Raw genomic sequence first — 21,805 nt, forward strand, 5'->3', positions numbered from 1 at the left:
GGTCTTTCTCTTCGCAGCCTCTTGGTTTCGCACCCTCCTGTCCTTCTCTGTCTCTCGGCCTCAGGTCTTTCTCTTCGCAGCCTCTTGGTTTCGCACCCTCCTGTCCTTCTCTGTCTCTCGGCTTCAGGTCTTTCTCTTCGCAGCCTCTTGGTTTCGCACCCTCCTGTCCTCCAGTTATGAAAATAAGGCCCAGCTGAATGTTCACGCAAGGCACCCTACGCTCCAGTTAACCCACAACCACCCGCCCCACCGCTTCCGGTGCTAGCCACACTTGAGCAACCACAAACATCAACTAAAGAAAGGGGAAGATGAGACAACTTCCGTCTCACTGCCAATCTGAGTTGAGTATATCCGAATAAAGTCAAATCCTATCTAATAGACTCGAGTCGAGTCAAGGAAAGAATGTACCCGTTTGCCCTTTGCTTAAAAACCCCTTTTAATGCGCCTTTGGCGCTGAAGGCGGATTAGCGCATGCACTTATATGCAAGTCAAAAACACGAAGACGCGGCAGGGCGTGTAAAGGACACACAGCTAAAGACAGTCTGCTAACCGATCCCGTTGCTGAGCACTCCAACACAAAAGCAAACACTCGGAAAGCGACGGTTTCGGGCTGAACCGCCTGTCTCTAAAGAAGCTGTTAAAAAGAGCCTTGCGAATGCCAACTTGGAACGAGTAAATAGTTATAATTAACATTGACACAAGTGCCGCCAAGTGCGTATTTCCTTTTCCAATCCTTTAACCGAGTCTCCGATTATTCAGAGCGACAAACACCTACTTAGAGGAACAAGGTTGAAATTTGTCTGGCAGACTCGTCGTTCATGTTGTTGGAGTTGGTCACATTTGTCATGTCAGATTCACTAAACTTGAGTACCGGCGGCAAACACTGATTGCAGTGTTTGTAAATTGAAATCAGGTCCCTAGACACAGAGTGTTCCAATTTATCTACTCTGTGTCTAATGTACCAAAATCCCAACTCTGGGACGTTCCCTCTGTAATCCCTGATGCTCTCGCCTCTGAATTTGTCATAATAAAACGATTTCAAATTGCTCAAAAACAAGTAAAAGTCTTCGAGACTTTTTGAGTTATTTATGTTTTCTCTGTAAATATCCGCACCGGGCAACGTAAATGTGGTGTGGAACATTCTGTACAAGTGTGTTTTTATTATTCCACAGTTTGGAGGAGGATGCCTCTCGCATATTTTCAAGTATTCACGTGCAACATCAAACTGAGAGGGCTTGCTTCTCACCTCATTGGGATGTTTATACCCCCAAAACAGCCATGGATTCTCCAATATGCTCTCAGCAACCATAACCGCATCCGCTTTTGTGTACTCCAAACACCTGTCTATATCCTCATATCCAAATATTCCCCCATTTGCTATAAAAGGTATGTTTGACCTCTCCTTCAAAATCCTTAATGACTCCCAATCGCATTTGTTTGTCAACACTCCCTTGTTCTCCTTTGTTCTGCCGTGTACCGCTATCATTCCAAGCCCCACTGACTCCAGTCTCTTTATCAAATTAACCGTCTTTTGCAAGTCGTTCTTATCCAGTAGTCTTATTTTGCAAGACACCATGCAGTTGATTTCGCTGTTGTTCACAAGAGTCGATATTATCCCCTCCATCAAGTCGGGATTCGAAAGCAAATACGAGCCGTAATTCCCTCTTTTTGCTATGTTTTGGGGACACCCAAAGTTAATGTCTACTCCTTTAACCTTATCCTTAACAAACACCGCTGAATTCAATATATTGCTTGGATCATTGCCACAAAATTGTACTATCAGTGGCTCATCTTCCACGCAGGTTTGGAAATTAGCTTCCCTATAGCTCCTTTGCTTTGAAAACAAACCCGAGTGGTACATTGGAGTGTAACCCAAATCACAACCATATTTCCTGCAAAGTAATCTAAATGCAAGCTCGCTTCCGTCCACCATTGGAGCCAGCACCGTTTTTGGAGATCCCAGCACATCGTTCCAATACTCCCAAGGATTGTCCATTCGCATACTTATTCAACGAAACCCAATACTCCAGTCCCTTAATTGTGTACTTACACCCGTCTTCCTGCGGGAAAAAAACCTGCCACCTTGTGTTTGTGTACTCGCCTCCCGTTTGTAGGCCAGTACTGTCACGTGCAGATACCACTCAATATACCTACACGTTTGACACTGTATAACATACCACTATACCGTCTCCCCTGCTCAACAAGCCACCCAGATAGTTAACAATATGAAAATGAGGCAGCAAAACTGACTCAACCACGCACCAGACTCTCTCTTCTCCCTCAGTGAGTCCAAAAAGAAACGAAAATCCCAAAAATTAACGAGTCTGTGGCTGCCCGAGCCGGTCAACCTGTTAAAAGTGACAATTGTCAGGCTCCGCAGCGGGTTGGCGCCAGCGCCAAGGCAGTCAATGTATGTATATTGTGTGAAATGAGGTGCATACATGAAGAATTTAACGATTGGTAGATTCTCCGTTGTAACTCCACTTTTGCGGAAACAAAGAAGCACGCATTAGTGTTGGTACAGTTTCAACAGTTCCTGCGCCATTCCGCGTTTGGGAGTCTTGACGAAAGCCCTGCTCTCCTCTTAGCCTAACTTTATTCAAATGGAGATTATAGAAAGGTACCTGAAACTGCCTCCTTTTTTCAGGAGCAAAGAGGAAAAACCTGCTTCTCGTTTCGGAATAAATGAGAGCATGGTCCCGACGTTCTCGAAGGGCGCAAAGGTGAGTGGACTTGCGAGTGCGAAGGCAAGTGCCAAAGCACACTCTTGAATGCCTAGTAAACTGAGAAATCGCGTTACAACTGTATAGGGCGTTTCCATAACTGCAAATAAAGCCATGGTAAGTTGGTCTGGTCCGGCTAAATGCTTTCTCAACGCACACTGCTTTCCTGACAATTTAATTGAAACCCAGAGATTTAGATATTTGAATGTGAAAGACAACATAGCCCCTGTGTATCCCGAGAAGCTCAAGACGATCAGGGAGAAGATAGAAGACGCTCCTCTCAGAGGCGAATTTAACTTGAGAGAGGAGATAAAAAAAGTAAGGTTCAAGGACGTTCAAGAGGAGATAGAGCCTGTTGAATACGAGATTGTCAAGGAAGAAGCCGAACAGACAGAACAGCCTTATAATAGAGGCGAATATCTGAGTAGAGTGTTGCAAAGAGGCGGTGGTCCCAAGAGCCAACTTGGAGGAGAGGAACTGAGGGGGTTTAGAATACAGGGAACCGTGTCTGCAGATTCAAAGGTGCGGGTTCTGGATGTAGACGACAACAAGAGCTACAACCCAATCAAGTACGCGAGGTGGTACAAGTCAACACACACTTTTTTGGACGGGGACGAGTTAATATACGAGCCCAGTCCTGTATACGAAGGACTTGAGTGGAAAATAACGAGAGACTGTATAGGGCTGTATTTAAACGTAGTGACGTTTAGAGGAAACTATATATATAACAAGTGCAGGGAAAACATACTGCAGGCGAAAGACCTGCACTTTAATGATCATGTAAGGAGAAAACTGGATTCTATAATCAAAAAGGAGGACAACGGCCAAATTCACTCTGAATATGCTGAAAGCCGTGGCGATAGTGCTGACTCCATTGCCGAACAGAGTGTTGGCGAGATGAGAAACTACTGTGTTGAAGAAATAACCATTGGGTAAGTTAGCTTTGTTGAAGGCCTTTACGGAAACGCGATAACTATATTGATGATTAAACGACAAAGTCCCGTGCTTGTTCCGGATTACATTGCGTATCACGCACTGAACCTCATTTGTGAGGAAGGTTTGAGTTGTAACGTAATACTTTTGGACCGTCCAAGAGACGCTTTTTCAAATGAAAGAGTCTGTGGTAAGGTGGGTGCGAAGGAGACTCAGGAGAGCGGAAACAAACAGATATCGGAAAACGAATACAAAGCCAAAAAAGAGAGCAATGGCGACAACACACTCAACAATGTTGGGAACAAAGCGGATTTGAGTAGCGAGACTGAAAAGAGGAACGAGACTGTCTTGGAAAAGGGGCCGATTCGTGAAGACAACAAAGGTAAGGACAGTGAACAGAATCCCCAAGACAGAGACGATGATTACGAGGAGGAGGATGACTATCTGGCGTACAGGAGAAAGGAGTACGAGGGGGTAGTTGAGTGTCAGCTAATGGACGGGAATTTGAAGATAAGCTACAACACGGAAAAAGACAGGGAGAAAGAAAGAGCGAGAATAGAAAACGCAAAAAACGATCAGGATAGGAAGTTAAGGTACAGAAAAGGCGTCCAATTGGACTTTGACCAGTTTTACCTGACCATAGACAGGTCCGCGACCAACACGAGCACCGTTAAAATGATAGTGTTTGAGAGCGAAAACAACACATACGATATAAGACTCAGAATAGACCCTAAATTCGGAAGGGACTTGTTTTACTACTCAGTCATTGCTTTTCAAAGGTGTTACCAGGAACAGAAATACGATTGGGACGACAATCTCAAGAGGGGGAATATCATACCCATGAAAGAGTTCATCCAGGATCAGCTTGAGCTTTTGTCGCTAAAGGGATTCTTTTAGCCGAGCACAAGCCAGGTTTGCGAACCGGGACCTTGAACTTAACTAAACGTTATTTCTTAAGTCGTTAGAAATGTTTATTAAGTTGTCAATACAAACGTTTTGTATGTGTTTCATCACACTGTTGTCTATGCTCTCTATCAGCCTTCCTATATTCAACAGGTGGAAATAAAGAGTCTGACTATTCACTATTGTAATGGAGTTCCTCTCCAACGCAATGTTACTATTTACGTTCAAAATGGCATTGCTTGGACCTTTTCTTAAACTCTTAGCGAACTTTAACGTACTAAATTCGTATTTCTTTTCCAACCAATTCGTCTTGCAACCATCATATTTTACACTCCCCTCATCGTTGCTAAATCCATAGTAGTAAACAGAGCTTATTCGGTACGTGGATATCCCCAATTTGTGCGAGATGATTGTCTCTACATTGTGTATGATGTCCAGGTAATAAACTAGCCTCTCTTTTTCTCGCTCCCTCGCGTCATCGTCCAAATCCACACCTCCAAACGGATTTAGAATGTGCTTCATTGCGAAACACGCTCCAAATGAATCCCCAGATAAGTCGTAGCAATATACATTGCTCAGCAGTATTCCGTGGTCAAACAAATCCTCATTCACAGTACCATCGTATACCGTCGAATAGTACTTGCAGTAATTCTCGTACACGCCGTGAAACTCCGTCTCCAGCATTTTTAAGTGCGCGGAATCCAACGTCAATACAGTCTCGTTAGTGGTTCCTTGCTCTTTTGTGGTATCGGAATCATCAAAACCTCCCAAACTATAATAGCACTTATCCGTGTACGGGGACCTGTACCTTTCTCCCTCCACTCTGTTCGCATTGCAACCTATATAGTACTTATTCGCCTCCCCATCTAAAACCAGTACTAACGGCGTATCCACTCTGCCTCGTATCTCACCGTAGACTGTCGGAAATAAATCGCCTGAGAAAAGTCAAACAACCCGCAGCTTGAGTTAGAACTATGCTCGCCGTTTCAACCAAATGCCTGGCACGGCACGAATCAACGTCTACTTAATGTGGCACTTACCTAGCTTCCTAGACACGTCGCTCCCTAAACTAGGGAAACATCGGGACCATATTTTTAAGGCCTCGACCACCCTTTCGTCGTAAATCCCACTGGCCCTTGTGTACATCTCGCCTCCAACCAAAACGGCATGTGCTCGTCGCAGCTGTTGGTGGCCGACACTGCCACTCCGAGAAAGCCGGTCTCTGAGACTTCTAGAGACGAACGCTCAACACAAAGTGGTAGATCTCAGCTCTATAAGCCTCACCCACAACTCTACGCCAAAACGGCTCTTCGCACCTCCCTTTAAGCGCGAAGCCACTTTGCCTCACCCACCCCCCTTTAGCCACCCGCGCATTTGCGCTTGTGCTCTGAGTTATTTGCATGGAGGATATGGGAAAATTCGCAGAGTGGATGAGGTGCGGGGTTCGATTCACGCCCACAGCCGCTTTTTTCTTGCTTAGTTCAGCCCATGACGGACGGAAACAACAAGGTCAATTTTGAACCCTCGGGTCTGCTTTCGAAGCATGAAAACACGCTAAACGGGGTTCACTTGAAGGTACGTGGACGAGAATACACGGGAGTAAGCCAGTGTTCGGTGGAGTGAACAACTAACATTTCCTTCAAGTACTCCAGGCCAGAGGACTCTTGCAAGCCGGATAAAAGGTGGAAGCTTTATCACTTTAGGTATGATGAGGGCGCTGTTGAGGACGATGATCATAGAGGCAGACACGCATACCACTCAACTATACCCTTGTATAACGAAGAATACCACATAATAGGTGAGTTTGCTTGATGCCTATGAGGGCGAATGCAGTTTGTGTTTTCGCTTTGTGTTCATTCGCTTGTGCTTCATGACTTGCCTCGTTGTTTTCTCCAGGAAACGACTCGAGAGTTGTTGGAATTAAAATAAGGGACGATACAGTGGATGAGCAGCACGCAGTAATTCAGTTTAAATACGGGAGAAAGGGCACACCTGGTATATATATAATAGACACAGATAGCAGAAACGGCACGTACATAAACAACGAGCGACTGGATTCAAAGAGATTTTACCAGTTATTCGAGAAAGACATCATTAGGTTTGGCATGTGCAAGGACGAATTTGTACTGCTGAATGACGAAATGGGTTGACTGGTCCAGGCAAGTAAATGTGAAAAGTGAGGTCGCTTTTTGGAACGATTTGGATCATAGTTAAACGACTGCGGACGGAGATTTCCGGATTTGAAGAGGCTCAAACACGCCTAATAGGAGTTTGGAGAGAGCTCGGGTGTCTCAGCAAATAAGAATTAGTGTTAATAAGTACATATATGCTCGAGTGCGTCACAAGACCTTATTCTAGGTGCAAGTATGTTACCTTATCGCTAAATGTGCGAGTTCACAAACGTTTAATTAACCCCTAACTTCACCATCTGCAGTGGCATTAATGCCGTTACCCGAATTACCGCTGGTATTAGAGGTTGAATTCACTAACAAAGAAGACAAGTTTTTCAAGTGAGAAATCCAATTCGATATTTTGTTGTTTAGTGCGTCCCATTCCTCGTCCCCAAACTTTCTTTTAGTGGTGCAGCTAATATGCAGAGTGTCAGAATCCTCGGAAATAAATCCGGTAATCAAACCAATACTAATGGCGTGAACAACCATATCTTGTGTATCAAATGCAGAAAGCCTAAACTCATTTTGCAGTTCCGCCAAACTAATGCTTTCCCTGTCCTTTGCCAGAGTAGATATAGTAAGCAGGCGTAACTTGCATACAATGTTGGATTCGCAATCTCCTATGTCCTTATATTTCTCAACTAACTTTTTGTATTCGCTTGTGCCTTGGATGCCATCATAGTAATCACTTACTTTGCCGTTCAAACAAATGTCTAGTAATTTAAATAGTGTTTTTGTCTCAGAATTGTCACTTTGAGTGTGCTTGATGTAATCCACAAGGGGCAAGGACACTATTGAGTCGAAAAACAATATATCCTGAATGATTATGCTTGATATTATGAATCTAATCCCACACTCAATTAAGTCGGTGTTAGCGTCGCCTCTTTTTACATCATCTCTTGTGTTGAAGGTCTCAATGTACAGCCTCAGGTAGCCGTAGCTCTTTTTATTTAAGTAGTTGTTATTGTCGCACTTATTTACTATATTAAACAGCGAAATGTATATGTCCCTTTTGTGTCTAACATCGACATTGCTGTTGTTGCATAAATTACTTATGACTTTCCTCTCTATGTTCTCAAACAGTGTATAAGGGAGCCCAAATGTACTCAAATTCTCGTTCTCGTAGACGTATCTCAGTATTTTAACCAGCAAATCGTAGTCTTGTTCAAAAGTGTCATAGTAGGTTTTTAATACACTTATCCTTAAAGAGGGGACTTTTTTCCCACTAATTAGTATATCCAAAAACAAGTCTCTGCATTCCTTCGATTTGTTTGGGCTTAATTTCGGATTTACCAGCATCGAAAGCAATGATATGAAGAACTCCTCTGACTCTTTGTACAATTCGCCGTATTTCCTCTTGACATCCTCCCTGAGTACTATTTCCTTGTTCTCCGCCGCTTCGAGCACCTCAAATACCCCATCCGCATTGTTTATCAACAACAAAAACACCTCCTGCAGGTCCATTTCGTCCTCATCCCTTATCAACCTACATACTTTGCTGTAAAATTCCTCAGATCTGGTCTTGTCCAGGCAATTCAGTACTGCAAACAGCCAGTCGCAAAGTATTATTGAAGTTGAGCGACTGCTTCCGTGAGATGTGAATACCAATTGCATGTTTCCTCGCAAACAGACCTTCTCAGATAATAACAACTTTACTGTACCGTGCCGTTCTACTCCAACTCGTTCGGCTTCCACCTGCACTTCTTAGGCTCACTCCCTACCTGCTATTTGTGTTTACGATAAAAGGGAACTGTTGGTCAAGAGAAAAAACGAAGCCTGCAAACGCAAAAGGAACCAACAATATACGCAGTGGCGAACAATTAAATTTTCGTTCAAGGCAACTCCCAGCTGCGTTAATGTTGTCCAACCTATTACGCGATATAAGCATCTTGCTTTATTGCCTATTTAACCCTATTTATTATAGCGTATAATAAATAGCCCCGATTTCCCGCCGTCCCGAGAGTTGGCGCCTTTTGTTTCGATACCCTTTTATTTAACACAGGCAACAAGGAATAATATAATTTATAGCGAAGAGAGATTTTGTTAAAAGCCGCACCTGCTCGTGACTTTTGTGGTCATCCTGCAGACTTCGCATGAGCGACTTGGAAATCTTCCTTGGCTGCAAAGCCACGCCGTACGGAGACGTGTAGCTGGGAGGGAGCTTGATTTATATGTGCCCTTTGTGCATGCGTTGTGTTTGCACACCCGCATTTGTTTTTCAGCTTATAATTTTCATTTTACGCCGCCTTTATGACCGACTTCCGCAAAACCAGATCCATGTGTTTAGAAGTGCAACTGGAGGTAGTTTGGTGTTGCTACGCGAAAAAAGGAGGAGTTGCGTCAGGGACCGCACTTACACGTCGCTGGAGGTGATGGAGCTGTAGACGAATAGCAATATGCACAGTGCAGAAGCCTTCACAAGCAGTTTTCTATATCCGCTCGCAGTTTAAATAAGAATTGGCCAGGAGAATTGAAAACTTTGTTCCCTTGAATGTGGGATTACGAAGATGTAAACAGGTTGGGATTTCCACCAGAGCAATACTCGCAGTTTGAGATAGCTTTCGGCGCCATTCGCGTTCGAGTGAATTTTCCAAAGGCTAACGAATAAAGTAACAGAAACGGACGGTTTAAAGGAAATCAAAGAAAATAAACAAAAGTGGATTAGACTGTAGTGCGCCGCCTAAATAGTCAAAAAGGACCTATGGTGCTGTCAGTCTTTGTTTGAGTTCACTCTCAAGTGCTACCACCATTCCGCTCCCTTTTGCTCTTGTTTCCGCTGCATTCACTCTCGCCTTTGCAGTTATTTGCTCCTATTCACTGGAGAAATTGTCCATGCACTCACAAACACGGACTGCTCAAGCCAAAGCGGTGTCCACCTAACATACATGGCGAGCAGTGCGAACCGTTAAATGTTATAATCCGCAGAATTGTAAATATTATCGTTGTTGTACATACTGCTGTTTGACTTAACTGTGTATGTATTTACGTTGGGCTCTCTGCGTCCAAAATCCCGAGGGCCAACAGTGTAACTACCGGTGTTCCTGTTTCGCCTCTTGTTCCTTATTAACAAGTAAATTCCTCTGAACAACGCAATCAAAATAATAAATCCAATAAATGACCCCAGACCAATGAAATAGGAAACCGTGAGTGCAGTCTTGGCATCTGAAATTCCAAACAAACTGTGACTTAATCCCGTACTCACTGTTACAGACGACACTATTTCAAATATCTCGCTCAAACTAATTCCAGAGCCCTCAAATACCACGTCGTTGGCTAGCGTGCTGCTTTGTCCTGATAACACATCCAAATAGTTGTCCTGTAATTTGTACTCGCCGTAAAATGCAGTCTTCATCTTAAACACAACCCACTCCTTCCGCTGTACTCGCAATCCTTACACTCGCGTTAATTTTTTTTCAAAAGACACGGAACTTCGTTTCAAGATGCTAACAACCACCTGTATTGTTTACCATTCAAGAAGGCGGGCACACTTTTAAAGATCACAAAAATGCATGCAAAAAAGTATCGTTCGCATGAGGCGGGAGGGAGCAGGGAAAAGAAAAGGAGCGTGCAAAGGCCGCACTTAGGGAGAGATCTGTCCACCTGACAGTCCAAATGCGTCAACGCGTGCGAATGTGCAAGGCGGAACTGGACCTAAAATTTAATTCGAGGGAGGACTGGAACCACGCCGCAGCGAACCCAAAGCGAAACTTATGTGAGTAGACAGGACGCGCGGCCGCATGCATGCACAGGTACAAGTCCGCAGAGGAAAGATGTGGGTAAGAGGGATAAAGCGAGGGAGGCAGGACAGGAGTGGCTCTGGTTGCGAGGGCGTCTTTGGGAGGTCTGTTGAGCGCCGAGACGAGCCGGAGTTACGCGTGGTAACGGCGCGAGTGCAACCGCTCCGCAACTTAAAAAAGAACTGGGGTGCGAAACACAGTAGTCTCTTTGCGTCGTTATGGTCGGAGTTAGCATTGCAACAAATAAATGCGATTTACAAAGACTAAAGGTGTGTGAAATAAAAAAATGACTAATATTAAACCTTAATTTAAGCCGCTTCAATGTGCGATAAATAGTGCAGATGCGTGCCGATAACACAGTGACGTGTATAGTACGTAGGCAGAGATGCACCGCTCCGCGAGTGTATTTTCAGTTAATTGGCCCAATTTCCGCTGTCTGGTCCAATTTCATTCATATATTCACTGTCATTGTCGTTGTTTGACTCCTCCTCTAGGTATTGGTAGTTGGACTCGTCCTCCTCAGGCTCGTCTCTCCTGCGGTTAATTAAGAATAATGAGCCAATGATACCGAATAACCCAATGAGACCTACAGGAACTCCAATGGCGAGCGCAAAATTATAGCTTCCGGGATCCGGAGCAGCGTCGACACAGCCCTCCGGTTTAATGCAGCTCCTGACATCCTTATTGCTCTGACACACTGCATTGCTAATTCCTTCGGGGAATGTGACGGTAACAGTTCTCTCCCTTTTTTGGGTGCCGCTGCAGTCGCAGTCGGACCAGACTCCCCACTCGGTGTAGCTACATCCCTCGGTGCACTGCACTCCTGTGTTGCAGACGACTTCCTCCATGGTTTCAACTTCCTTGCATATTTCTCTAACCTTGCTTTGCTCGTCCCTAGTGCCAGGCGGCTCGTATCCAAACACGCCTATATTCGAGAAATTGAAATCTCTGTATCTCCTTAAATAGCCGTTGTCACACTCCTCGCTGCACTCTGACCAGCCAGTCCAGACCGTGAACACCGCCAAACACTTGGCCTTGTCGTCTCCGCAGTCAACATCATTGCAAACCTTTGTTTCTACAGTAAGGGCGTCAAGGGATCCACCATTACTATCAGTATCATTACCGGTAACTTCTTTATAATAATTATTGCAACTTCCTTCTGCAGAAAGCACCTGTCTATTTCTACTTGAAATGCCTGATCCACAAGAAGCGCTGCAGGGACCCCACTGCGTCCACGGACTCAACAAACACTCCTCCGAGGCGCCTGGACATACAACATCCTTGTTGCAGGCTTCCTCCTCCAGCAACCCAGGACAAAGAGACAAGTCGCCGTTGTTTGGTTTTTTCGTGATCTCTCTCGTTCTGGTCCTCAAGCCGGGGCCACAGCTGGTTGAGCAAAGAGACCACACCGACCAGCTGTTAACCAGACACTTGTCGTTCGCATCGCTGGAAATGCAACTCTCTTTTTCAGAACAAACTCTCACCTGCTCCTGATCTGTACAGTCCACGTCTACCCAATTTAATGTGATAGATTTGACACTCCTGCTCCTTCTCTGCGTTTCCGAGTTACTGCACTCTTCGGAACAGGCTGACCACTGAGTCCACTCCGTATATTTGCAGCTGCCCGTATCACACTCCCTGTCTACCAGAGTGTTCTTATTTCCAGAAATCCATCCCGGTGCCAAAGCTTGGCATCCGGACGAATATCTGTGTATATAACACGGGCGATATGCAGTATTTGAGTACTTTATAATTCCTGTCTCATATGTATTTGAGGACGAAGCGGTCGCCATTTGCAAATCTGTACCGTAATTTGGTTCCTCTGACAGTGTTGAGTTAAATGACCACACAACACATAGTGGGTCCTGTTTGCAGTCTTCCAGACAACTTTTCCAGTCTGGTTGGTAACTGGTTATTATATTCTTTCTATAGCTAAAGGTCGAGTCATACTGACACCCCCATCCAAGTATAGATATCCCGTATTGTGGACAGTTCTCCGGACACTCCGGAGAGTATGGGCAGTTTGAATACTCTATCAAATTGGGACAGTACTCGCCATCATAAACTGCCTTGTTCAGTATTACCCTTGATCTGGATCTCATTTCTCCACAGCCGGTTGTGCACGGTGTCCAGTTTGACCACTCCGATACCTTGCATGTAGTCGCACATTCCCCTATCATATACGAGTTTCTTCTCGAGTAAATGTAACCACTCACTGTTTTTTGACATTTGGTATCGTCATTCTTTATATAGCATTCCCCCTTCGCGGAATTAAACACGAACTGGCTGCAGTTCCCTAACACGGTTCTTTTGCTCCAATAACACTGATTCGCACACTCCTGCCAGCTGCTCTTCTTAACCGTATAGGCGGTGTTCATACCCCAACATGAAAACCCCCTAACGTCAGTGTTGTACTTTGGACACGAGTACGCGTCCAGGTTCGGGATGTTTAATCCGGTCGAGCCCGAAGCCGCTCTGGATCTAGATCTAGATCTGGATCTAGACCTCGAAGTTGATCTCGACGCGGAAGTCGATCCTGACTCCAGTGCGGTTACAAACACCTTGTTGCCACAATCTCCGTATCGTTCAAGCACCACTGCAAGCAAATATAAGGAAAGAAACGCCAAAAACTTGATTTCATTCATTTTGTCCCCGTCGATTGTATCTGGTTTCGGAGCCCGAAAGCTAGTAATTAAATCCTAAAGCCTGTTCAATCCCGGCGCAGCTAAAAGGCCTAAATCTGCATATATATGTACCGGCTTATATATATATATATATATATACTGCAACCCTGACTTCTATTAATGTATTCTCATATATTCGCGGAAAACCTGTTCCGTCCTCGTGCTCCTGTTATATTCTGTGCCATATACAGTATCTGTGTTCCCAGTATCACAGTTGCTGCCCTCAATAATAGTGACCCACTTAAAATTTATTTTAGTCGTTAATATTCCTCCCTCCTTTTCAGATTAACTTTACATATCATTTATATCTACACTACATTACATTTCAAACAGGTTTTTGGGTTATTACATTGACTCATTCTGTGGGGATCACTTTCCCAGTATCCATTCGCCAACTATATCCGCAGATGCCGCCCTCACTTGTGCGATCCCCACATGTACCGGTGACTCCCGCCTCGGCACCGCCCAGAAATACATGGATTGGCCTTATTTAAATGGTGCAAGATATAGAAAAATAATAAGTATTTAGAAACTTAGTTACTTTTGATACTGTTTATTTCAGTATATTTTACGGGATGTACGGTGGAAATTAGATTTTTAGACACTTGTTTTATTTTTGGCTTTATTGTTGACATTAACTTGGCTTTAGGATTTGGTTCGGTTTCTCCAAGTTGAGACTATTTGTCGGCAACAACGCGTGTACTAGCTGTTGCTGAACTCGAGGCTTTATGGGACTCCGTGCCCTGCGAGAATACAAGCGCACGCCGAGAAAGGATACGCATCTTTCGAGTTAAATCCCGGGAGCAACTCGCTGCTTTGGACTAAGCAGGCATTGGATTCAGAAACGCACGCAATTAGACCAAGGAGGGCAGAATACGAGCAATCGCGCATCTCGAGACTTTGGTGTTTAGTCCGCAGTTCAAAGGCACTATAGGCAGGTGGGCCACTAAACACGGAGATACGTACATATATATTTATGCAAACTTAGAGACTCTTACTCATGCCCACAGAGCCAACGACGCCACATGCATTGCATGGAGTTGCATTCAAAAAAATGAGTAATAGCGAGTTTAAAAAAAAATGCTTTGGATATCTAAAGCTAGTTGCGCGCGTAATTTTTGTATTAAATTTAGCGACTGCTGTTGGTGGTCAGGAGGACGGCGGAAGCACGTGTCTGAAATATGGCAAGTACTATAAGGGCAGCTTGTGCATATCCGCCAATGGTTTAGAGTGGTGGCAGGCGAACAGCTGGTTGGAGTGCAGGGAAAGGTGCAAAAGCAATCTGTTCACACTCACGCCTTGCAAAATGTTTCTGTGGGATTCAAATGGCGGAATGTGTACGCTTCAAAACGGAGATAGCAATTGCGTGCAGAACAGGGATTCCGCAGTTACTGGGTATCCGGATTCCAAGTCAACCGGTTCGTGCGCAACAACATGCACGGTTGGCGAATGGTCTCCTTGGTCAAGCACATGCATCCCAAACGTTTACGGCGGGATAACATTTAGAACGAGGCAGATAGCGAGCAAGCCAATGTATCCATTGGAAAAGTGTCCGCACACACAGGAGGTTGAAAATTGCAGCAGCAGAAATTGGGGGACGATGAGCGGCAAAATACTGTCTGATGAGAACTCCGCGCTCAAGTTCGTGCTCAATGGCTATGTTGACCAGAAGGCTTTGAGCATCAAAGCTTCAACTAGGGGATGCCCGAACTACGACGTTGGAGTCCTTGGGTGGGGGTGCGTTCTCGAGGACAACCTCAACTACAGCAATATGGTAATCACAACTAGCTACACTTGGCAAGATTGTTTAAATAGATGCAAGCAGAACTCGGATTGCAGGCACTTTAACTTCAGAACAACGGGAACGAGCACGTCTCCCTGCTACCTCATACTGGGCGAAATAGGGTGCAGTTTTCACTCCATCGGCTGGATAAGCGGAAACAGGGAACTTGACATCAAATACGGAGAGTGCGACATAAGTTGCGTGCTTGGGGAGTGGTCCAGTTGGAGCGGATGCGATTCGGCCTACTGCGTCGATGGAAAGGCCTACAGCAAGAGATCCAGGCCCGTCGTCACTTACCAAAGAGGGGCCGGAGCTCCCTGCGGCAAGACAAACGAGCTGCAGTTGTGCAGTGGCTCCCACACCTGCAGGTCAAACAAGTGTCTTGTTGGGTCCTGGTCGGAGTGGAGCAAAAGCAACGACACACCTTCGAATGAAAGTGTTAGGAGGAGGACCGTACAAAGACTGCCGACGCCCGGAGGCACTCCGTGTCCCCCGATCTTTGAAATAGCCAACAACGACAGGTCCTCCGACTGGGGGAGCTGGAGCTCCTGCTCCGCCACCTGTGGAGGCGGCTTCCGCACGAGGTCCAAAAAAGTCGCCAACAACCCGACTCCTCTTTACTCCACCGAAAGCTGCAACTCCAACACGTGTGACACATACAAGATCGAAGAGTGCAAAAACGAGTTGGGGAATCAGTACCTCAACTGGCAGTTAAACAGATACTGCCTCATATCCGGATTCGCCAACACCAAAGACCAACTCAAAATACTCGCGGACTACGGACTCAAGGTGTAGACTTTCACCACTTGCAAACCAAGCCCAAACGCCCTTACCGCTGTAATTAATTTAAGCGCCCGTTCCTAACGCTGCCAGTGTTTATCGCTTCCACATGACAGGAGACGCATGTCGGCGCATGCAAAAGCGTGTTACCGGGCCGCCGGCACGCAGTTGCATGCACTCGGAGCATGCTCATATGACACACAGCCACGCAATCGACTCTGCATATTCGGTGACTGCAAACTGAGCGCCCCTGTTTCCCGCGGCTATCGCATTACACAAACAGAATATGCATTAGGTATTAAATTTCGGCCTTTATATAATTTTAGTCTATAAGCTATTTATTTAAAATTGCTGGTTTGTTCCCTGGTCGCAACGGTCCAGAGTGCGAGGCCTACGGCGCGCGGAGGAGCGCCTTTGCCGTTCCTCGCCCTAGTGTCAAATCTAAGCGGAAGCTGTTTTGCATCTGAATGGAGAATCGGTTGGTCCACGCGACAGCAAGTCTCCTGTCGAGATTAAATGCTCTGAAAAAACGGCCGCTCGCATATAAAGGGCTTTAAATCGGTGTTTCTGCTTGAGCGGCGGTGAACGCTGCCAAACCTGGGATACAAGGCCGCTCCCGCTCAATCTGTATAAATGACGAGGTACATGTCCGAACGAAATAGTTGCGCGTGGCCAAATCTGAGTGTTAGTTAAGTCGAGTGCAAACAACTCCTTGACCCACATTGCCGATGTTGATGTTTGAGATAACCGAATGGGAATAACTGGGGTTCGGGATGCTCGAGTGGGCGTTGGAGTTTGCGTCTAGAACTGCATTACGGTAGTTCACCTCCCCTAGGCCGTCGCCTTCAACCCCGACCAAAATGTCTCCATTGCTACTTAGAGTTCCGTTTGTGTTCGTGGTGACGCTTTTGCCGTGTTGGGGAATTCTATCGTAAACTCCCTTAGAAGGACTCAGCGGCGGTGGTGTAGTTAGTATTATTCCTTTCCTGCGAGCGTCAAGGTATCTTATCGCCTTCTCTCTGGCTCTATTAAACCCGAACTTCCTGCTGCTGAATGTTTTTGACTTTCTTATCCCGTTCTCAACGAAAAACGCAAGCCACGCCTCCATTCTGCTGTTCCAGCTCACACCTTTATAACCTGACTTAAACTGCGGGTCTGACAGCTGCCACCTGCTCTTCTTTTCTGGCACAGCTGCTTGACTCGAACTATTCTGACTGTCATTGATGCCATTTAAACTCGATCCCGACTTTAAGTACGGCTTTGCTTTGTCGGCGTTCAAGGACGTGCTCCCGTCGTAATCCGTATCGGTTCCATCTGCATACACGTCCTCGGCACCCAGGTTTCCGCCGCTGGCGCAGACACTGTTCAACTTAGCGCTGCTGCTGACGGATCTGCCTCTGGTCTGAGAATAGCCCCTGCCAGCTCTCTTCCCGCTTGCATGTCTGCCCGGACCGCTGGCGTTGTGCTGAAACAAACTTGCCCCATGCTGCTGCTGGCCATAGTTGCCGTTCAAAGACGACGGCACGCCGCCGTACTCGCCATTCACACTAGTATATCCGTCCAATTGAACCAGTGTGGTTCCGGTTTTCAGCATTTTTCTTGCTCTCACGCCTCTCAAGTACTCGCGGCTTAAAAGATGATGGCTCATCAACTCCGAACTGGCGTTTCCGGCTGGCCTCAGTCTGCACCCACTGAGACCACTGCCGCCGTTTACACCACTCAACATGTTCACGTCAGCCAAACCGCTTGCATTGCCGCCTGCGTCGGCTTCCATCTCTGCTGCGCCCGAAGTGTGAATGTTGCCTGTTTGAGCAACATTGCTATTACCCAGCGCCACTCCAATTCCCCTTTGAGTGTTTCCGGAGCTGTTTAGTACTCCCATATTTCCTCCGACACTGCCGACCCCGCCAATTCCGTTTATTCCTCCGAATCCGCAGAACGATCCTCTTCCAAAACCTCCTATTCCAATGCCCACGCCTATTCCCATTCCTCCCCTGTACATGCCTGTGCCCGTATTCACATTACTCACTCCAGGAATGGAATTGTTTCCGTTCACTGACTGATTGTTGCTTATTGCTGATTCTTCCGGGAAACCCAAGTAAAAAAACGGTGCCGTTGAGAAGGGTACTATATTTATATGGTCGTTTATTCCATTGCTGGAAAAGAACGGATTGTTTTGTGGCAGGCCATTGTACGGTGGGGGCGTGCTTATGCATAATGCCACCAAATTTACCAGGTTTTGTGGCTGTGGCTTCAACTGAAAATGCGTCTGAATCTGTGACTGCTGCTTTTTGTTTGCATTGCAAACATTCACGCTGCTCGTTCCTGCAACACTGTCCTCGTTACCGAAAGTCTTTGCGTTTTCCTGAAATTTTGAATTTAAACCGAACTCCTTTTGTGATTGAACCATATCCTCTTTTAATTCGTCCATTTTAAATGTCGTGTTCCCTCCATCTCCAACATTTATGATCGACTCGCAATTGCCTTTCGCGTCTATACTCATCTCTCCCCTGCTCACGCCACCTCTTTCCACACTCTTGTCCTCAAATTCGAATGTGCGTTTTTCTTCTTTAAAAACGTCTGCCGTATCCACATTCCTACTGCAAGCATTTTCCAGCTCGCTCCTTACTCCAACCTCCCCTGGTTTTCTTGTCGAAAATTTACCCACGTGAACTTCACCCAAGCTGGCGTTTTCTGTCTTGTTCTCCTCCTTCCTTCTGCAACTATCTACGATCCCCGCCGAGTCACCCCTTAGCATTATATTCACACTCCCAAAGTCAGGGTTATCCAGCGACCTCGAGGAGGTCGGCGACACCGCCTGCTTAACGTCGTAAACCAACTCGTCGTCATCTATGTCAATGAAGTCCATCTCTTCGTCTCCTCTTAGTCCCTTTCTAATCAAGGCACCATTGTCAACGCTGCTCATTTGTCTTTTACCTCCAGTGCTCATTGCCGATCCGTACTCGTGCATTATTGGTATTCTCAATTTGCTTATATCCTCTCTCGCGTCGTTTTCAATCATACTTTCGTCTGCACCGGTCGCACCTCTTGCTCCATTTGTTTTGTTCATTCTTGCTCAAAGTCGTATCTCTGTTAACTGACTGCTTATTCCTGATGTTTACGCTCAGTCAGAAACCTAATTTACTCTCGTACCGCTATTGCTGTCTATTTATATGTATTAAAACGCTACTCTTACTCAAAAAGAAGGCCACACATACACGCGTCACTCGAATGTCTTACTGGCCACCGTAAACAATTACATATATGAGTTTCCTCATCAACCGTGTTGTTCGCCTCCCTAAAACGCCTCTCTCCCTCCTCTGCTTCTTTAATCACTAATAGTTCCTCTAATTATATGTACGTGCATGCATGCAGCACATATATTTACGTGTTTTCTTCTTTCTTATTTTTTTCCCCTGCCTATAGGTGCATGCTGTATACATCTGTGCACCTTTTTTATTATCTGCATGCATGCACTTTTCAGTGCCAAAATCCCTACCCTTGGTTTGTATTCGTAATTTTTTAATTCACAGGAAAAATGCCCGTCGTTAAGCGAAGAGCCGTCCGCAGTACGCTCACGCACGAGCTGTATTCTTTTTTGTGTTTTGAAATTTCCCTTTTTCACACCCTTTTCCTTCCCTGCCGGCCTGTTTTATTGCGTGCATATTATCAGTCAAACCATTATTTTTTGAGCGGGAAACACAACCACATGTGACGTTTAATTATTTGTTTGGATTTCAAGCGAAACGGGAAAACCGGTTTGCTTCAATTCGGGAGGCCTTCTCGGAGCCTAGAAACAGAGCTCGAGGAGACCTCCCGGAGGACGAGCCTCCAGACGCAAGTTAAGTGCGGAAAATAAAGGGTAAATTAAAAATTAAAAAATAATAACAAAATAACATAGACCAATCTGTTCTCGACAAGCATGAACACAATTCAAACTACATCCGGTTGGCGCAGCTTAAAATGGGTTTCACCACATGCAAATAACGGTAAACCTGCTGCATGTATTAATACTTGACAACAAAGAGTAAATTATTACTTTGATCAACCCAAAGCAATCAGGTAAAAGATAACCGTCCCAAAAGTAGTTATTTAGTACTTGAGAAAATCTCGGGAAACATCGCCTCACAGTACTCCTTCATCTTGTCATTGTTATTTTAGTATCTCAAACTCCTTTCATTTCTAACAACGCAACGCAACACAACACAACACAACAATATGGTCGTCAGCCGCTTCGCTCGTACTCCGCTGAAACATTGTTTTATTACAGTTCCCTCTTTATCGAAGAAAAGAAAGTCAACTGGCGACCAAACCACGCAATAAACAACATTTAAAGGGCACCGCATCCGCTATTACTGCTTCTCACGTAAATTTAAATAAGCTTCAGCTAAAAATATCCCGGTTGACAATGACTTGTCCCTGGTCAACTTTGCGAACTAGATAAACAAATAAACCCGCTACCCAAATTATCTCTTTTTACACCCCTTTCAACTAAGTCTCTATCTCTTACAGTATTGCCTTGTCTCAAAACTATTACATCTACACACCGACACTTGCTTCAAAGTTCTCAACCCTTGTTTCATAAACAAAAAAAGAAAATAGAAAGAAAAGGAACCTTGTTTACTTGACCAAACAATTTCTTTAGCAAAACATTTCGACATAAATACATACATATGCATAAACATATAATATACTTACGCATGTGGACACTTGGGTAAATATGCAATGAAAAGATATGATAAGCTATTACGTCTATAATTCACCAAAAAGTACACGTAACTTGGTAATAATGATATTATCATTCAAACTCAAGGTTCTTCAACATTAAAAATCGCTTATTTTCGGGGATCTCGCGATGTTTTCATTCGGTGGATAGCAGCTAGCAACCGCTGTTGAGACTCAATAGTTTCGCGACATTTGCTCCCTGAGTTCTGTTTCTCTCTTTACCCATCCGCCCGTAACCATCATTTTCAAGTGTATTTAAACGATAGACTGGAGCCCTGTCTTTGAGGAGATACTAAAGCACTTCGAGGGAAGGAGCCGGAGGCGTGGATCAAAGCCAGGCCGGAGTGCTTGTTTAGTTTCTGCCCCTAGGTAACAACCGGTCCAAAATAACTAAGCTTCCCACGTCCACTGCGCCCACTAGCCTTGGTGCTGGTGTTTTCTCCCAGTCATCACTTGAAACACACTGTCCCTTTATTAAAACGAAAAGCAACGGCGACTACTGCATAACCAATTATTAGGGTAAGTAAAAGCATACGAAAACAGCAAATTGGATCACAATGCAAACACGGTAACGCCGCCGATCCCATTGTATTCCTATAGATCTTGCCCTATTTCGAAGCATAAATTACCAAGTCCCATAAATTATAAATAGGAAGGAATAAACATAACTCTTAATTTCGATTAAGAAACAAATAAGTACCAAAATTATCGAACAAGACCGATCAAATGAAGGGTGCACGACTTAAGTAACCATGATTAATTGTCAGTTGGCGTGTTTATTTGCAGTTGCAACGAACGCCTCTCGTCAGCATCTACTCCTCAGCTTCATAAGAAGGCCTCTCGACTGTCGCGAGCACTGAATCCATACCTAAAGTCAAAGTGATTGGTCCTTTCGTCTCCAAAGCCAAGTCCAATTGCCCTGAATCCCAGAATAAACGCATGTTCAGTCCTCGTTTAGCAAAGAAAGGCTGCTTTGCACAAGGACGTGACTAAATACATGTACTCGTTTGTGGCACTAAGTCTTTTTGCGCAGAAATGAAAGGCGTCCCAGTGCCAGTTAACTAACAGTAACGGACTTTGATAGTGAAACATTAGCAAAATACATTATCGGTACCAGTACACTATCACTATTATTTAGGTCAAAAAGCGTCGTCAATTAGAGTGAGGTATCAATCAAGTGCGTCAATGGCAGCAACTGTTGTTGGAATAATAATGGTAAAGTAATAGGCAGAAGTAGCTGCAACAGTGATGTAATAGTAATAGAATAATGGGTTGTAATATAATACTAGTGGTAAATAATAGTAATAATCATAAGAGTAATATTAGTGGAAGAAGTAATAGTTAAAGTGACAAAATCAATCTTAAT

General features: G+C 45.0%; 10 protein-coding genes across 10 annotated transcripts; 4 read left to right on the top strand and 6 right to left on the bottom strand.

Moving 5' to 3' along the window:
* Positions 1 to 775: 775 nt before the first annotated feature.
* Positions 776 to 2,002, bottom strand: FG386_002865 (uncharacterized protein; the record flags this gene model as incomplete). Its single annotated transcript, XM_067342550.1, has 1 exon — positions 776 to 2,002. The coding sequence occupies one exon, from the start codon at positions 2,000 to 2,002 to the stop codon at positions 776 to 778; it is 1,227 nt and encodes a 408-aa protein (XP_067197369.1).
* An 835-nt stretch (positions 2,003 to 2,837) lies between these two features.
* On the top strand, positions 2,838 to 3,659 carry FG386_002866 (uncharacterized protein; the record flags this gene model as incomplete). Its single annotated transcript, XM_067342551.1, has 1 exon — positions 2,838 to 3,659. The coding sequence occupies one exon, from the start codon at positions 2,838 to 2,840 to the stop codon at positions 3,657 to 3,659; it is 822 nt and encodes a 273-aa protein (XP_067197370.1).
* Positions 3,660 to 3,704: 45 nt separating this feature from the next.
* On the top strand, positions 3,705 to 4,553 carry FG386_002867 (uncharacterized protein; the record flags this gene model as incomplete). Its single annotated transcript, XM_067342552.1, has 1 exon — positions 3,705 to 4,553. One exon carries the CDS (start codon positions 3,705 to 3,707, stop codon positions 4,551 to 4,553), a length of 849 nt encoding a protein of 282 aa, XP_067197371.1.
* A 42-nt stretch (positions 4,554 to 4,595) lies between these two features.
* On the bottom strand, positions 4,596 to 5,705 carry FG386_002868 (F-actin capping protein; the record flags this gene model as incomplete). Its single annotated transcript, XM_067342553.1, has 2 exons — positions 4,596 to 5,494; positions 5,600 to 5,705. The coding sequence occupies 2 exons, from the start codon at positions 5,703 to 5,705 to the stop codon at positions 4,596 to 4,598; spliced, it is 1,005 nt and encodes a 334-aa protein (XP_067197372.1).
* A 342-nt stretch (positions 5,706 to 6,047) lies between these two features.
* FG386_002869 (fork head domain protein) lies at positions 6,048 to 6,709 on the top strand (the record flags this gene model as incomplete). Its single annotated transcript, XM_067342554.1, has 3 exons — positions 6,048 to 6,134; positions 6,204 to 6,357; positions 6,456 to 6,709. The coding sequence occupies 3 exons, from the start codon at positions 6,048 to 6,050 to the stop codon at positions 6,707 to 6,709; spliced, it is 495 nt and encodes a 164-aa protein (XP_067197373.1).
* A 258-nt stretch (positions 6,710 to 6,967) lies between these two features.
* Positions 6,968 to 8,344, bottom strand: FG386_002870 (proteasome regulatory complex component with a PINT domain at the C-terminus; the record flags this gene model as incomplete). The annotated part of the gene is made up of 1 exon (XM_067342555.1): positions 6,968 to 8,344. The coding sequence occupies one exon, from the start codon at positions 8,342 to 8,344 to the stop codon at positions 6,968 to 6,970; it is 1,377 nt and encodes a 458-aa protein (XP_067197374.1).
* Positions 8,345 to 9,635: 1,291 nt separating this feature from the next.
* On the bottom strand, positions 9,636 to 10,082 carry FG386_002871 (uncharacterized protein; the record flags this gene model as incomplete). The annotated part of the gene is made up of 1 exon (XM_067342556.1): positions 9,636 to 10,082. The coding sequence occupies one exon, from the start codon at positions 10,080 to 10,082 to the stop codon at positions 9,636 to 9,638; it is 447 nt and encodes a 148-aa protein (XP_067197375.1).
* Positions 10,083 to 10,880: 798 nt separating this feature from the next.
* Positions 10,881 to 13,112, bottom strand: FG386_002872 (thrombospondin related adhesive protein; the record flags this gene model as incomplete). Its single annotated transcript, XM_067342557.1, has 1 exon — positions 10,881 to 13,112. One exon carries the CDS (start codon positions 13,110 to 13,112, stop codon positions 10,881 to 10,883), a length of 2,232 nt encoding a protein of 743 aa, XP_067197376.1.
* Positions 13,113 to 14,205: 1,093 nt separating this feature from the next.
* FG386_002873 (TSP1 domain-containing protein TSP3 precursor) lies at positions 14,206 to 15,729 on the top strand (the record flags this gene model as incomplete). Its single annotated transcript, XM_067342558.1, has 1 exon — positions 14,206 to 15,729. One exon carries the CDS (start codon positions 14,206 to 14,208, stop codon positions 15,727 to 15,729), a length of 1,524 nt encoding a protein of 507 aa, XP_067197377.1.
* Positions 15,730 to 16,399: 670 nt separating this feature from the next.
* On the bottom strand, positions 16,400 to 18,784 carry FG386_002875 (erythrocyte membrane protein PFEMP3; the record flags this gene model as incomplete). The annotated part of the gene is made up of 1 exon (XM_067342560.1): positions 16,400 to 18,784. The coding sequence occupies one exon, from the start codon at positions 18,782 to 18,784 to the stop codon at positions 16,400 to 16,402; it is 2,385 nt and encodes a 794-aa protein (XP_067197379.1).
* Between the last annotated feature and the right edge of the window lie 3,021 nt (positions 18,785 to 21,805).

The sequence above is a fragment of the Cryptosporidium ryanae genome (genome assembly GCF_009792415.1).
Source record: "Cryptosporidium ryanae isolate 45019 chromosome Unknown contig_6, whole genome shotgun sequence".
Classification (NCBI taxonomy): Eukaryota; Apicomplexa; class Conoidasida; order Eucoccidiorida; family Cryptosporidiidae; genus Cryptosporidium; species Cryptosporidium ryanae.